We start from the raw sequence: 14332 nt of genomic DNA on the forward strand, positions 1-14332 counted from the left end.
TTCGGGTTATTTCGCATTGTATAGTTAGTTGTGGGTTTCGATACTACATCATTCAGTTAAACTTCATCGGTCGCTGGGGTGTGTAGCTGATGTAAATATATATCCGATGATGGTAGTAGTAATACGTATCTGACCTGGACCACCCTCTCCACTACTACTGTACGTCACAATCACGTCGGTACTTATCAATGAGAAAAAGTCACCCACCGAGCAGTTCACATATATCATAAAGATCCAAGTGGTGTGTGTGTGGAGAGTGTAGTACCAAAATTGGATATATTTTATAAAAGTTATCCACGGTTGTGATTAAATAGTTGCCAACAGATATAGATAAGTAAAATATAGTTAAGAAAGAGTCTAGACTAGTTACCAAGCCCATATAAGCCAGCTATTGGTTAATGATTGATATCTGTATATCAGTTTCTTCATAAATATACATTGTACAAAATATTCCTTGATTTAAGCTCCACAGGTCTGAATCCAAGTCTAGAATGTCCAATCTCACCACCAGCCATGCTATTCCATCGGTCGCCTATTCCACAATAGATAGGACAAGAAGAGAGATGAATTGGTATACGCAGTATCCGAGATCCACAAGGCAAAAATTATAATACAAAAAGGCCTCGAAAAGAAAAAGATGAAAGGTATAATAATGATGATAATATACATAAGAGGCCTCTAAACCAAACCATCTTTCAATTTTTTTTTCACAACCCTCGAAATGACACCGATACGCCTAGTCCAGTCGACTCAATTCGCCTGTCGCTGTGATATGCAATAATGTAGTATAGTCGTCGTCCAACACCAGATTCCAATAACCACGTGATCAATGATGGCACCAGTTCACGGCGCCTGGCTGATAACATCATCAGGGGTCTCCTCAAGCCCTTCCGATGCGGGAGCAGTCCTATCCCGACTGGTCCTATGCACGTGCATAAGCACCCTCAGGACACCGGATGGAGTAACGCCCTCAATGCGTCTCGCCATGCCGATACTGACGGGACGGACGCGCTCCAGGGCCTGCTTTTCCTCGATGCTGATGCCTTTCACTGTCGCATAGTCCAGATCAGCGGGGATAGACAAGTTCTCGTCGCGGAGGGATTTCTTGGCTGCGTTTTCCTGGCGGATCACGAAGGGGGCGTAACGGCCTTCGATGGAGACGCGGTTGCGGATCTCCGGAGGGAAAGAAGAGGCGGAGTAGACGGTGCCGGTGGGGGATTCGATGTGCGGGATGAGAGAGTCGATGTCGCTTTCGCGGAGACAGAGGAGGTCGAGGGCGGAGCGTTGAGAGGGGTCGATGCGGGCTTTGAAGCCCTTGCGGGCCCAGGCGTAGGAGGACATCTTGGTGTTCTCGAGGAGGGTTTGAAGCTCGTTGATTTGCGCTTCTGTTTCCGTGAAGTGGCGCCAGCGCTTGTCGGAGACGATTCCGGCCTCGCGGGCCATCCGGGTGAGACGGAGGTCGGCGTTGTCGGAGCGAGTGGTGATGCGGTATTCGCTTCGTGTCGTGAACATGCGGTAGGGCTCGGACACGCCCTTCGTGATCAGGTCGTCGATCATGATGCCGATGAATGCGTCGGACCGGCGGAGAGTGAGCGGTTCCCGACCTTGGGCGGATAATCCTGCGTTGGTACCGGCAATGATGCCCTGTCCGGCGGCTTCTTCGTAGCCGGTGGTGCCATTAATCTGACCGGCGAGGTAGAGACCGCTGATGAGTTTCGTTTCGAGCGTGGGGCGGAGATTGCGTGGGTCAATGTAGTCGTACTCGACTCCGTACCCGGGTTGAAGCATGGTTACGTTCTCGAGACCGTGAACCTTTCGCAACATGGCGTACTGGGCGTCGGCAGGGATAGTCATGGAGATACCGTTGGGGTAGATGACGTCGTTTGGCGCGAATCCCTCTGGCTCAAGCCAGATCAGATGGCGCTTCTTATCGGTGAAGCGGATGATCTTGGACTCGAGCGAAGGACAATATCTGGGACCCCTAACGGTCTCGCGAATGTGAATAGTCTTGTCCAGATTCGCCCGGACAATATCGTGAACGTCGTCATTAGTGTAGGTCATCCAGCAAGTAAGTTGGGCCTCGTCGTCTACCTGAACCCTGCCATTGAGATAAGAGAATGGACTCGGAGGGTGATCACCCTCCTGGACTTCCAACGGCGCAAAGTTGATCGTCTTCCTATCCAACCGCGGGGGTGTCCCCGTCTTCAAACGACCCAGCGTGAACCCGGCATCCCGCAAGGACTTGCTAAGTCCGAACGTAGCAGCCTCACCCATCCGACCAGACGGGTACGCTTCAAGCCCAATATGAATCTCTCCACCCAAGAACGTACCCGTCGTAATGACCACCTTGCCAGTCGGTATAACCTCGCCAGACTCCAGCCTAACACCAACAATCTTGCCCTGCGCTCCGGGAGTATGCTCGACCCCTTCCTTCGACACCACAATATCGGCCACCTTACCCTCGACGATACTCAATCCTTCCGTCCCTTGCAACTCCTCCTGCATGTACTTCTTATACAAATCGCGATCGATCTGAGCACGGGGACCCCAAACCGCCGGGCCCTTGGATCGGTTCAGCGTGCGAAACATAATACCGGCCTTATCGATGATTCGTCCCGCGACACCATCCATCGCATCAACTTCCCGGATCATAGTACCCTTTCCGATTCCACCGAAACTCGGATTACAAGAACAGACACCGATGTTGGATAGCGAAGGCGTGATTAATGCGGTTCGGGCGCCTGAACGAGCAGCCGCGGCACAGGCTTCGGAGCCTGCATGACCTCCTCCAATGACCACCACATCGTAGGCTCTATACACAAGCTAGGGTTAGCACCAAGCCACTGCATACACCCCCCGTATAGGATAGAGAAAAAAAAAAAAAAAAAAAAAAAAACATACCGCGTCCCATCCGACACCGTCGCCAACCCACGTCTCCTACCCAGCACATTCAACTGGGATGATCTCGGCTCCAATCCCCAACGAAGAAGGGCAACGGAGCGAGCCCGAAAAGCCATTTGTGAACGGGATGGCCTAGAGCGTCAAGGAGGGAGGGGGATGTGGAAAGGGGAGAAGCTAGGAAATTCGATGCTTCCGCAACCGGAATCTCACTCACTGCTAAACTAATCCCATAGATTTAATTAACCTTTTTTTGCCCCGGAAAAAAGAACTCATATCCGCATCACGTGCGCGACAAGCCAAGGACCAAAAAGCTTAAATCCGAGTCAAACTCCGAAAGGCGGTGAGATGATGTGCTTTGCTGACGTAATGACGAAATGAGCCGAAGTTTTGCATTGCAGCCAATCACACGTGGGGCTTATTTCACGGCGGCCCCGCGGCGGCTTTATTGGCTTTGGGGTGGACTTATATTCGCCGTTGATCCTCGTTCCTGGTTGTTCGTTCTTGTATTTTGTCGAACTTGTGGATTTTGTGTGCATTTGTATCTATTAGAATTCGTTGAAAATGAAGGCTTACTGGTACGATAACAAGCCGGTGAGTTCGTCCTGTCTATATATCCCGCCTTGCACCCCTCCCCCACCTCGCATGGGTTTCGTCACTTACCCCTCCATTGGTTACCACTATGGCACCGACTGACATTTCATGATTATCAGGGCGACCAGCGCGAACCCCACGACGACGGTCGTCCCGTCGACGAAGCCTACCTCGCGTCCCTGGGTGTTTTTTACAAGTACTGCCCGAAAATCGAGGACGTCGATGCCCTGGCCGCCGAGCGCGGATACAAGAACCGCGATGAGGTCACCGTGTCCCCCAAGACCATGGGCGATGTGTACGAGGAGAAGGTGAAGATGTTCTTCCACGAGCATCTCCACGAGGACGAGGAAATCCGCTACATCCGGGACGGTGAGGGATACTTTGATGTCCGTGGCAAGGAGGACGAGTGGGTGCGCATCAAGTTGGTGAAGGATGATTTGATCATTCTCCCCGCGGGTATCTATCATCGCTTTACGACGGATGAGAAGAACGTAAGTTTGCCATTGGTGTAGCTGTGGAATGGTGTGGTGCTAATGGGTCTGTCTGGGCTTTAGTACGTCAAGGCTATGCGTCTCTTCCAGGAGGAACCCAAGTGGACTCCCTTGAACCGCAGCAACGATCTCGATGAGAACCCGCACCGTGTGTCGTACCTCGGTAGTCTGGGTAAGGCTGCTGTTGCTGCTGTTTAAAATGGGTTGGGGATGGCAATGTAGAGCTTGATGTGACGACTATGTTATATACCATGGCAATGAAATTTTTATCACATTTATTACCTGTTCGTGGATAAACTTTGTGTTTGTATTGTGCACACGGTGATGTTCAATTCCCCTATTTACCTAACTCCGTTCGTTATGTAGGTCGGATACTTTTCTTCAAAACTCGTAGTCATCTATGGTACACGTAACCAAGGAAAGGTAGCTTTGCTCAGCGAGCAGCCGCGCCGGACAAAGAGCCAGGCATCTGAAATTGTTCGCTAAGCGCTCCTGAACTCTCCTCTCGGACCAAGCTGGGACTGCGCAGGTCCCCTGTCTCGACGTTGTAGCTGCTCGTTCGCGAGACGCTATCGAACTGGGGCCGTGAAGCAAGTCCACCCCGGAACCGTAGGCCCTCGGGTTCTCGATCCCCCAAATGATGATCTCCAAGATCAGCCGACATGGCACTCCGAGATGCTGCGTTCGAGCCGGTTTCCGAGTCGTCACCGGTACGGACACCGGTCCGCCCCATGCGGGGCCATAGATCAGGCAGCCCGACTACTTGCACTCGGGGCTCGACCACTCGCTCCTCGAACCACGCGTGCACACGAGCTTCCACTAGCTGAGCCACCTTAGGCACGTCCTGGAGCCTGCTCCGGGAGCCGATGAGGGATCGAACGGAGAGATCCAGCCGGTAATCCGGAAGGAAAGAGAATGCAACATTGCTCTTCGGGCTGGACTTTGGTGGAAGTCCATCAGCTTCCTCGTCGGCCGCTTGTGCGTTGGCGGCTCCGGTTGCCTTGCCGCGCGAGTTCCCATCATCAGCGGTGGGAGGGGATGGGGATGGGGAGGGAGTATGGAGGGGAGGGGTGGACGCGGGAACAAGAGAGATACATAAAGTGCCCGAAAACCGGACAACAGAAACAGAAAGTGCCACAGGGAGAATCGCGGAGCACGGCTTAGGATAATTAAGCAGCAAGGAAGTTTCGATGGCGATTGACAAGTTGTCGTCGCTCAAGTCGACGTCCATCAGGGCTTGGAGTCTCCCGCCATCGGAATTGGGGTCATCGACAGCAATGATACGGCAGTTGCTGAAGATGGGAAATTCTTCACCAAGCGAGATATCTGTGACGTTGATATTGTCTATGAAAGACGGCTTTTTCTCGGGATTGTTGAGGGAGGCATTGAGCGAGCTGAGGATGGACGAGGTCGGAGAGTCCTTCAACGAGTACGCTGTTTGTCTGTATTGAGCAATAGTCTGGGCGATCAACACATTGAACCAGTCCAGAGACTCTGGCTGATGCGACGAATGATGAATCTTATGCCTGCCATGTTTCGAGGGATTTGTAGGAATGGCGCTGTAGTAGGTTTTGCGGAGGATAGAGCGGGTATTCGTCGAGGAGGAAGGCACCGGACGGAGAACGTTCGAATTCGACGGCTTCTCCCTCAATGACCGGTTATTGGCCTCGTTAGGGTTAATTGTATAGATGGAATTGGAACGCCGATGGGTAGAGGCTCGATGTGAAAGGCCGCGGGAGGGCGGCGGAGGAGCTTCGCCGAAAATGAAGAACTTGATGAAGGCTCCGATCAACAGCACCACGGACAGCTGCCCAAGCAAAAACCCCTGCGTGAAAGATAGGCTAGACTAGTTCGTTAGCCCTCTGTTGGAACAACCAAAGGGGATCAGGCCATTAGTGACATACGAGGATTGAGCCGGAACGGGCACCGTTTCACCTGGTTCGTCAGTTAGCTTCAGGCAGTCCTTAGCAGAGGGGGAAATGAGTCCGATCGCACTTTGTTGGAAAGACATTGTCCGCCACTGTAGACCTCAACTTCTGCCCATCGCCCATGACCACCACAGCCGGCGGGATTATATAGAAGGGGCTGAATGAGGGTGTCTTGGAGAAATGACGAAAGAACCGGAAAATGGCGAAAGGTCGAGGTTTCCGCTGCGGTGACGCTAAGCGGTGATCGATCCCTCCTCCACCGCGGGTCCAACACAATCCAGATCGGATGCAAGAACCGCCCCTCAAGCTGGTTGTCTGGGGAGGACACGTTTGAATACTTGCACGTTCCAGAATCCCATATCTACATACTGTACTGATACCACATCGCCTTACCACTGCTTGTGTGCCATCTATCTAGACGCCGCATCCATCGTCGGCAGCATGCTTATGCTCACTCTCCACTGACACACACACCAAAGCTACCCATTCACAAGACACCTCCCACAATGTACTATCTACTCTTCCAACAGCTCCTCCTCTCCCTCCTCCTCCTCTTCCCACACACCGCTCTCTCCGACCGACCGCCAGGGAAAGACGCCATCCTCCTCTCGCGCGTCCGGTCACTCACCCTCCGCGGAAACCGTCTCACCACCTCCAGACGAGTATCTCCAATCCCGCAGCTAAAATGCACCGGCCCATCCAAGCGCATCTGCAATATGTACGAGATCGATACAATGCGATGCACAAACGAAGGCTACGACTACGATGAAGAAGACGTCCAATGGACCTGCACTGCGTCGCTCCCACAGGAATTCAAGCTCGGAGCTACAGACGTAATATGTGAAGGATACCGGAATGCCGACGACAAGTGGATATTGAAAGGGAGCTGTGGAGTCGAATATCGCCTACTGCTGACGGAAGCGGGAGAGGAGAAGTTCGGACACTTGCGCAATGAGAGATCGAGCTCTTCGAGTGATGAGCTTGGTCCCGTAGGCAAAGTGATCTTCTTTGGGTTTATGATCGCCGTTTTTGTGTTTATTCTGGCAGCATTCTTCAACGAGTGTTGTGGGTCGGGAGCGAATCGGCCACAGCGACGACGCCGTGGTGGTGGGGGAGGAGGAGGTGGTGGTGGTTATGGGGATGATGGGCCTCCGCCGCCGTACTCAGCCTCGCCGCCTCCTTATACTCCTTCCTCGGACCCTAGCGAGCGTTGGAGACCTGGGTTTTGGACGGGTGCCATGAGTGGCGGGGCGGCTGGTTATGCGCTGGGAAGAAGAAGCGCTGGGAATCGGTCTAGTTCGTCATCTACTTGGACCCGGCCTTCCTCGTCCAGAAGATATGATGACCCTGGGGAGGGTAGCTCAGGATCGCGCACTCCGCAATTCTCCAGCAGCACCTCAAGTACCGGGTTTGGCTCAACACGCCGCAGGTAATAGCTTACGAGGAGCAGAGACGTGAAACGACAGTCGATACTTTGGGAAGTATGCGCTCGCTATAAGCCTTTGATTCTTTTGATATTCTCGTTGTAATGGCCGACCACTAAGATACACGTAGGACCAAATCGTCGGATAATTACCACTACTCCAGCCGACCACGGTGTAGTAAGCAAATAGAGTAAACAAACAGACATTCATCATCACCGGGGGGCAAAAGAAAAGACGAACAGGAACCCAAGTAAACTCCTGCACCAGGCAGTATAACTGGTCTGGTCTGCAACGCCAAAAACACCTGTATCCCCGCATGGAATTGAAATCGGCCGTAAAAATAAATTTATCGATCCTGTGTACTCAAGGTATATCATCAATGGTGCCCAAAACTTCTTCAGTGCCACCAGCCATGGCTTTCATGGCTTGTTTTCTGTTGTTCCGCTTCGCTTTGACAGGCACGTCGTTGGCTGCAGTGCCGTCGGCACCACCAGCCGCACCGTCAGGATTACGAAGCATCTCTTCCTGCGCTTCCTTCTCTTTAGCGTGCTGTGCCTCAATCCGCTTCCGCTCCTCGTCCAACTCTTGTTGGATCAGCCTGGGGTCGTCATAGACAGTGTTGGTCATCTCCGAGTAGGTACTAATGTCAATGGTCTCCCGCGGGCCCAACAATGTTTCTTTGATCCGCTGTGGGTCACGACGTTCTTCGTTGTTGAACTTGAGCTTGATCTGGCGCCGGGAACGGCCCGGGAACAACTTGCTGATCATCATGAAATCCGTACCAAACATGCGCAAGCCCCGATAGAAAAGGTCGGTCATCTCCTCGTCCCAGGACTCGGTCTTGGAGCGTTTTCCATATGTCGCCTGGTTGATTTTGCGAGTAAACGAGTTTTCGATAACATCCTCGAGGTCCCCAGCATTCCTCGCGGCGTCGGCATGGCGATCCACCTGCAATGAAGCAGTGTCGAGCACAATCTCTCCGTTAACGATCCTCATCACTGGTCCAGCCTGGGCCTTATTGTCTGGGTTCTCATCCTGGTCTCCGGCGGGAGACGCGTCGTTCCCGTTTTCTTTTACCGGTGCCTCGGTATCGCCTTCCTGCTGCGCTTTTTGCTTACGCTCCTGCTCCGCCTGTTCCATGTTGCGCAGCTCAGTCTCACGCTTGGACATTTTACCCGTGCGCAAATCCTTGCACAGCTCCGACATCTTGACCATTGCGGGGGCGATCTCGACAGATTCGGCGCCTTCGGGGGTTGGCTCGCGCTTCTTGCGTGTTCGAGGCTTCCTTTCCTTCTTCTTTGTCGCATTTTCCCCATTGACATCCTTCACTGATTTCCGTCTAGTCCTCGTTGGCTTCCGACCTTGTTCGGCAATAGTAACCTGCGAGTCAGTTCTAGGGCGCGCATCTGTAGTCCCTTCGCTATCTGTGAGTGCCGCCTGCGTTGCTGGAGGAGTAACGAGTTGGGGATTGGCGTCTATCGCAATTGATTCGGTGGTGCGCGTAGTCGTAGCAGGATGAGGAGCAGCAGCAGAAGGGGCGGAAACGCTGGGGACAGCATCGGTGGTAATGGCGGTGGATTCTCCGGTGGTCTTGGGACGTTTGGATGGACGAATCACTGTCGCGTCATTATCGGGGCGGGATATCTGTGTCTCGGGGACAGCAGTCGCAGTATCGCTCACAGTAGCCTGTGTCTGCTCGACTTGGGGTTCTGGCGCGGTAGGTGTAGGCGGGGTAGGTTGAGGAGGGGTTGAGATCTGTTCTAGGGTTCCCGGGGAGACTGCAGACACCGAAGCCTTGCGCTTGGGACGGGGAATTGGAATGGCCGTCGCAGACTGAGTTACGGCGACATTCTCCTTAGGAGAGACTGCTGGCTCCTCTGGGATTGAAGGTGCAGTAGGAATGGAGGGCTGAACAGCGGGGGCCGGTGGGCCGGGTTCGGGAGTTGCTGTCTCTGTTGGAGGTTGGGGAGTCTGAGAGGCAGATGGCTGGGAGGCTACACTAGGTCTTCTGGGGGGAGCGGAGGCTGGAGGACGGCGAGCGGGCGCCTTCGGGGCAAACTTCTTGCCCGACTTATCTGTAGAGGAGGCATGATTAGCAGTTGAACGTATAGAAGGCGGGACGGGACACGGGAAGAGGGGACAAAGGAACGTACTAATGGCCGAACTGGAAAAGGACTTCATTCTGCATGCTGGTCATCGCTGAGGCGAAAGGTAAGGAAGGGATAAAATGAGCAAGGGGAGATAGTAGGGGGCGAACAATGATGATGAACTGATGGTGGTGTAGTTGGTGGTGGTGGTAGTAGGCAGAAGAAGGGACCGAGAGAGTAATAAACCAGCAAAAAGTCTAGATTGGCGGGCGGAAAGAGCTGAACCTGAACCTGAACTCCTGGGGAAAGTGGGCGCGGTCACGTGGGAGGCGCGAAGGGACGCTAAACTGGCAGGCCGAAAATCCTCCTGGCTTCTTCCTGCCTGGGAGTCTTTGCTTATCTCAACTCATTCCCTCTCCATCCCCCTCTTCCACCTCTTCCTCGCTTCCCCCCTTCCACCCGCCTTTTCTTCCACAACAACCACCCCCCGTCACGTCTTTCACGGTCGGAGATTGTTACGGTCCCTGCTTTCGGCCCGTTGCTGCTCAGTGGTGACGGCCTCTTCTGACGTATGCCTCTTTAGCCACTGATGCCGGCCGCCGAAGCATCCCCCGTCGCATCTTCCGATTCCGGTTTTGTCATGATGGAAGACCGGAAGAGAGCCGCTGCCTACGACCATAATGATTCTGCTCCACCGTTGAAAAAGCAAGCGACTTCGGTCAATGGTGGTAGTAAACCCCATCCCGACGCTGATATGCCCTGGAAAGATGACCTGGAGGTAAGTCCCCGATCTGCCCACGTGGGTGCCAACTTATCCCAAGGGTTCCCCTAGACAGGATTGGAACGCCATAGTCGACTTTACCGCTACCCTCCAGGTGACATACTGACGTCTTTTCGTCGCAGCGTTTCCAAAAGGACGCAATATGGCGCCAGATGCAGGAGTACAAACGTGAGAAGGTGTCGCTCGAGGCCAAGCTGAAGGAGATGTCCAAAGCTACCGCCTACCACAATGACCATCTCCGTATCATAGATACCTGGTATAAGCAAGTGAGTAGATCGTTGTATTTTGCTCATCCGGTGCAGATTGTCTGACGAGTCGACAGTTGGTCGACGAGGTCAAATTGCTCATGGGCGCTGCCGAAGAGGATGCCAAGGGTGGGTCCCACTCATGCCGGCCGTTGGTTTACATGGAAACGCTAAACAAAATCCCAGAACGCCCGGCTTTCCAAAGCAGCCTGCTGTTCGATGATGTCGACAAATTCGAGAAGCACTTAAAGTCTCGTTCGGAGGATATCCGCCAGGTCATCTCTAGCTTACTGTCCAAATCCCCCAGGACCACACCCGAGGCTTCAGAGTTACAGACTCAACTCGCCAAAAAACTTGCTGAGGAGAAAGCCACCATCGCAGAATTAGAGAAAGCCTTATCTGAAAAGCAGCAACTCGAAGAAAGTCTCGAAGAAGCCTCTTTACGGTACATGGTAGCCGAGAAAAAGCTCGATCGTGCACGGAGCTTGACGGTTGCCAAATTAGAGAAGCAGTACATTCTAGGAGCCCAACGCCCCGGCGGCGATAGTGCGTCTGCACCCAAGGAAGAGCCTTCCGCGTCCAACGGCGCGACCCCTAGCGGCGAGCGGAGTCCTGCCCTGGAAGAAGCCCACAGCAAACTTGTCGCCGTGTCTGAAAAGCAGAAAGAACAGCTTCAGAAATTGGAGAGTGAAAATGCCAAATTACTGACTCAAATAACGGATCTTAACATCAAGGTACGCCCACCCGGTTGGGTCAGCTAGACTCGCACAGTGCTAACGTGAGACGGCAGCATTCACGACTTACTGACGATGACTACGCGCACACGGACTTGTTCAAGCAATTGAAATCCCAGTACGATGACGTTGTTACTCGGATCAACCACTTAGAAGCGACCAACGTGCAACTGCGAGAAGAAGCGGCAAAATTCCGATCGGAGCGAACCGCCTACCGCAATCAGGTTGATGAAGAGGCACAAAATGCGATCGCTGAGAAGGAGATGCAATTAATGCGGGCAGAAACAGATCTGGCACGGATACGCAACGCGCGCGACGAACTTTTGGCGGACCAGCAAATGCGGAAGGCTGCGCAAGAGCAGGAGAAAACTGCGGCTACAAAGGTGCAAGAACTTGCAGATGCTGGACAGGCTCGGATTACGGCGCTAGAGTCCGAGGTTCAAAGGTTGCGTATGGAACTAGATAAGGAGAAGAGCACATCAAAAGGCGTCGATGAGATTCCGATCGAAGAACTGCGTGCTAAGTTCAGCAACCTGGAACGTCAGTTTTCGATGCTTAATACCGAACTATCCTCGATGCAAGTCGCCTGCAAGAAGTACTCTTCATTGGCATCACAGAAAGTCACCGATTTCAGTGCCTTGGAGGAGAAGGTCGCCCGACTCATCGCGGAGAAGTCCAAGGCCGATCAGAAATATTTCGCTGCAATGAAGAGCAAAGAGGCCAGGGATGTGGAGGTCCGCACCCTGCGCATGCAAAATGCGAAAACTTCGGACATTGTGTCGCAGCTGAAGGAATCCGAGGCAGCTACCCGTTCTCTGCTGGCCAACATGGAAAAGCAAGTTAGCGAGACTAAGGAAGCACTGAATTCGATGATGAATAAGAATTATGCAGCCCAGCAGCAAGTCACAGAGAAAAACATCACAATTGAGGGCTTGAACCGGCAGGTGGCCGAACTCAAGGCGTTGTCAGCTTCCAAGGACTCGACATTGGCTAGCACCTCGAGTGCTTGTCGCCAAGCGGAAACGGAGGTGGAAGGTCTGAAGGTGACCCTGGCGGATACCAAGAAGAGCCTGGAGAACTGGAAGAACAAGAGTTTGGGGAACTCCTCGTCCGAATATGAAATGCTGAGGGTATGGTTATATCCCATCTCTACTACCGTTTTTACGCCATATTGGATCATCCTCACTAACTTGCCCTACAGACTCTGGCACTCTGCACTGTGTGTCGTCGCAACTTCAAGAACACGGCTATCAAGACATGTGGTCACGTGTTCTGCAAAGAATGCGTAGAGGAGCGCCTCACATCTCGGTCCCGAAAGTGTCCCAACTGCAACAAGTCCTTCGGTAACAACGATTACATGCATATCACACTGTGATTTGCTCAGAACCCTCCATCCTGGGTTCATACCCTCAACTTCGTGTACTATAGTCTCTTCCTTCTCTTCTTGCCTTTCTCGCCTTCACCTTTTCACTCACCTACGTCACTTTATTACGGCTTGATTTTTCTTTTACCCATTGCGCTCCATAATCATGGAAAAAGGCTCATGGTGCGGTGTTTTACTGTGGTTTAGCAGGACAGGATATCAGAGGGCCGGCGTTCGATCTAAATCTGTTCCTATTGATCGGATATCTTATTTGCATAGTGGCCGGGTTGTTTGGTCTTCGGGTTACCGGTTTTTCCATATTTGTTTTCCTTTTAATTTTCTTTCTCTCTTCGTTTCTCTTTGCCGCCTTTTATTCCTTTTCTTTTCTTTTCTTTTCCCTTCTCTTTTTATTACCCTCCGGTCCAGAGGAGTTGTTTTTTGGATACCCACGTCAGTGTTCGAGCGGCACCTGGGTGGGACAATACGGTGCATGTTGTAGGATTAACTAGGACGTCACGGCAGAGAGAAAGATGATGAATGCAGCTATATTCATACAGGAATGTCACCTTGGACCAAAAAGAAAAGAATCGAGAGAGCTATCGTGGTGATCTATGTATTATGAGTTGAAGATTCTGCTATATAGAAGTTCATGTCGTCCCACCCAGAGATCAAGAGGTGGGACGATTTGTCCTGCATCTTCGACGGGAGTATCCCACTCCCGCTCTATACGTTGAGTGATCATGCTTTGCAGGCCTTTGCTGGCCAGGATGTTCTGCGCCTGATAAGGGCCCATGACGGACGCACGGACAGCAGCGCTAAGGACTGCCTTGGCATGGTTCAACATAAAGACATAAGCAGTCTGGTGGGCGTCCATGCCCATGGCCAGACATACCACCCCCCACAAAGGCGCAAAGTGACCTTTGGGGCCTAGTTCGTCAGTACCCAGCGAGGTCTTCAGTATGTCGGAGAATTCCTCTACCACCTTCACTGCCTCAGCAGCGTTGGGGTTAGCGTGGAATGGGTTGAACGCATACGTTTTCCGGAAAGCGCGTTCCCAGACCCCGAGCAATGCCCGCCCTTGGGCGAGACTCGCCCGCTGGGCAACTATGCAGGGGGTAGACGCATCAAGGTCATTGTCCAGGGTTTCCAAGTCTTCTGGGCGTCTGTATCCTGCCAGAACGTATGGAAGTGATGTACTTGCCATAGAAGCGATCGAGAGCTTCAGGAAGCGTTGGAAGGATGCAATTGGGGTCACCGAGCGAGGAAGGGGCTTGTTGTGCGCCAGATAGGACTCGAGACCGCTGGAGTAGGCGAACGAGCCCAACGGAAGGGCTGAATCCGAGAGGAGGAGCAGTGCATGACTAGGCACTATTCCCGTAGTATCTGGAGCGGAGGAATGGACGGTTAGTATCTTGTAGATAGGTGGTGGAAGATGCAGTTGCAAAAGAAGAAGTATACGGGGAAGACATCCGCGGGGGCAAACACACCCTCCGGTACCGGTAGATATGAACCCCCGCCCTTGTGCGACGCTGAGGCCGACGCTAGACGAGCACGTGCATTGCGCAGACGGTCCTCGAGATCCACGATCTCTTGCTCGATATCCTGCACGTTGGTCTTCACTGTCATTTGCCCTCACCAAACAAGTTAAGGCGGCCGGTACATGGCGGTGATGAAGAAAGGGAGACCCGCGGGAGGAACATTCGCCTTTAAATACTATTCTTAGTTTTATCCGGTCGGCTGTCTTCCTTATCAGTTGCCTCCGGACCTCTCCGGGGCGCGGTACCGCC

The 14332-nt window shown here is 52.9% G+C and overlaps 6 protein-coding genes across 6 annotated transcripts; 2 read left to right on the forward strand and 4 right to left on the reverse strand.

Annotated features, from left to right (window-relative positions):
• Nucleotides 1–843: 843 nt before the first annotated feature.
• MTO1 (tRNA modification protein MTO1) lies at nt 844–3017 on the reverse strand (the record flags this gene model as incomplete). Its single annotated transcript, XM_041692728.1, has 2 exons — nt 844–2812; nt 2902–3017. 2 exons carry the CDS (start codon nt 3015–3017, stop codon nt 844–846), a joined length of 2085 nt encoding a protein of 694 aa, XP_041546084.1.
• A 1399-nt stretch (nt 3018–4416) lies between these two features.
• mmm1 (ERMES complex subunit MMM1) lies at nt 4417–5994 on the reverse strand (the record flags this gene model as incomplete). The annotated part of the gene is made up of 3 exons (XM_041692729.1): nt 4417–5824; nt 5888–5918; nt 5979–5994. The coding sequence occupies 3 exons, from the start codon at nt 5992–5994 to the stop codon at nt 4417–4419; spliced, it is 1455 nt and encodes a 484-aa protein (XP_041546085.1).
• A 423-nt stretch (nt 5995–6417) lies between these two features.
• On the forward strand, nt 6418–7344 carry AKAW2_60588S (DUF1183 domain protein; the record flags this gene model as incomplete). The annotated part of the gene is made up of 1 exon (XM_041692730.1): nt 6418–7344. One exon carries the CDS (start codon nt 6418–6420, stop codon nt 7342–7344), a length of 927 nt encoding a protein of 308 aa, XP_041546086.1.
• A 354-nt stretch (nt 7345–7698) lies between these two features.
• BDP1 (transcription factor TFIIIB subunit BDP1) lies at nt 7699–9516 on the reverse strand (the record flags this gene model as incomplete). Its single annotated transcript, XM_041692731.1, has 2 exons — nt 7699–9410; nt 9489–9516. The coding sequence occupies 2 exons, from the start codon at nt 9514–9516 to the stop codon at nt 7699–7701; spliced, it is 1740 nt and encodes a 579-aa protein (XP_041546087.1).
• A 495-nt stretch (nt 9517–10011) lies between these two features.
• BRE1 (E3 ubiquitin-protein ligase BRE1) lies at nt 10012–12557 on the forward strand (the record flags this gene model as incomplete). The annotated part of the gene is made up of 6 exons (XM_041692732.1): nt 10012–10200; nt 10326–10469; nt 10526–10577; nt 10635–11182; nt 11239–12312; nt 12384–12557. 6 exons carry the CDS (start codon nt 10012–10014, stop codon nt 12555–12557), a joined length of 2181 nt encoding a protein of 726 aa, XP_041546088.1.
• A 604-nt stretch (nt 12558–13161) lies between these two features.
• Nucleotides 13162–14171, reverse strand: AKAW2_60591A (urease accessory protein UreF; the record flags this gene model as incomplete). The annotated part of the gene is made up of 2 exons (XM_041692733.1): nt 13162–13928; nt 14033–14171. 2 exons carry the CDS (start codon nt 14169–14171, stop codon nt 13162–13164), a joined length of 906 nt encoding a protein of 301 aa, XP_041546089.1.
• Nucleotides 14172–14332: the final 161 nt, after the last annotated feature.

The sequence above is a fragment of the Aspergillus luchuensis genome, chromosome 6 (genome assembly GCF_016861625.1).
Source record: "Aspergillus luchuensis IFO 4308 DNA, chromosome 6, nearly complete sequence".
Classification (NCBI taxonomy): Eukaryota; Fungi; Ascomycota; class Eurotiomycetes; order Eurotiales; family Aspergillaceae; genus Aspergillus; species Aspergillus luchuensis.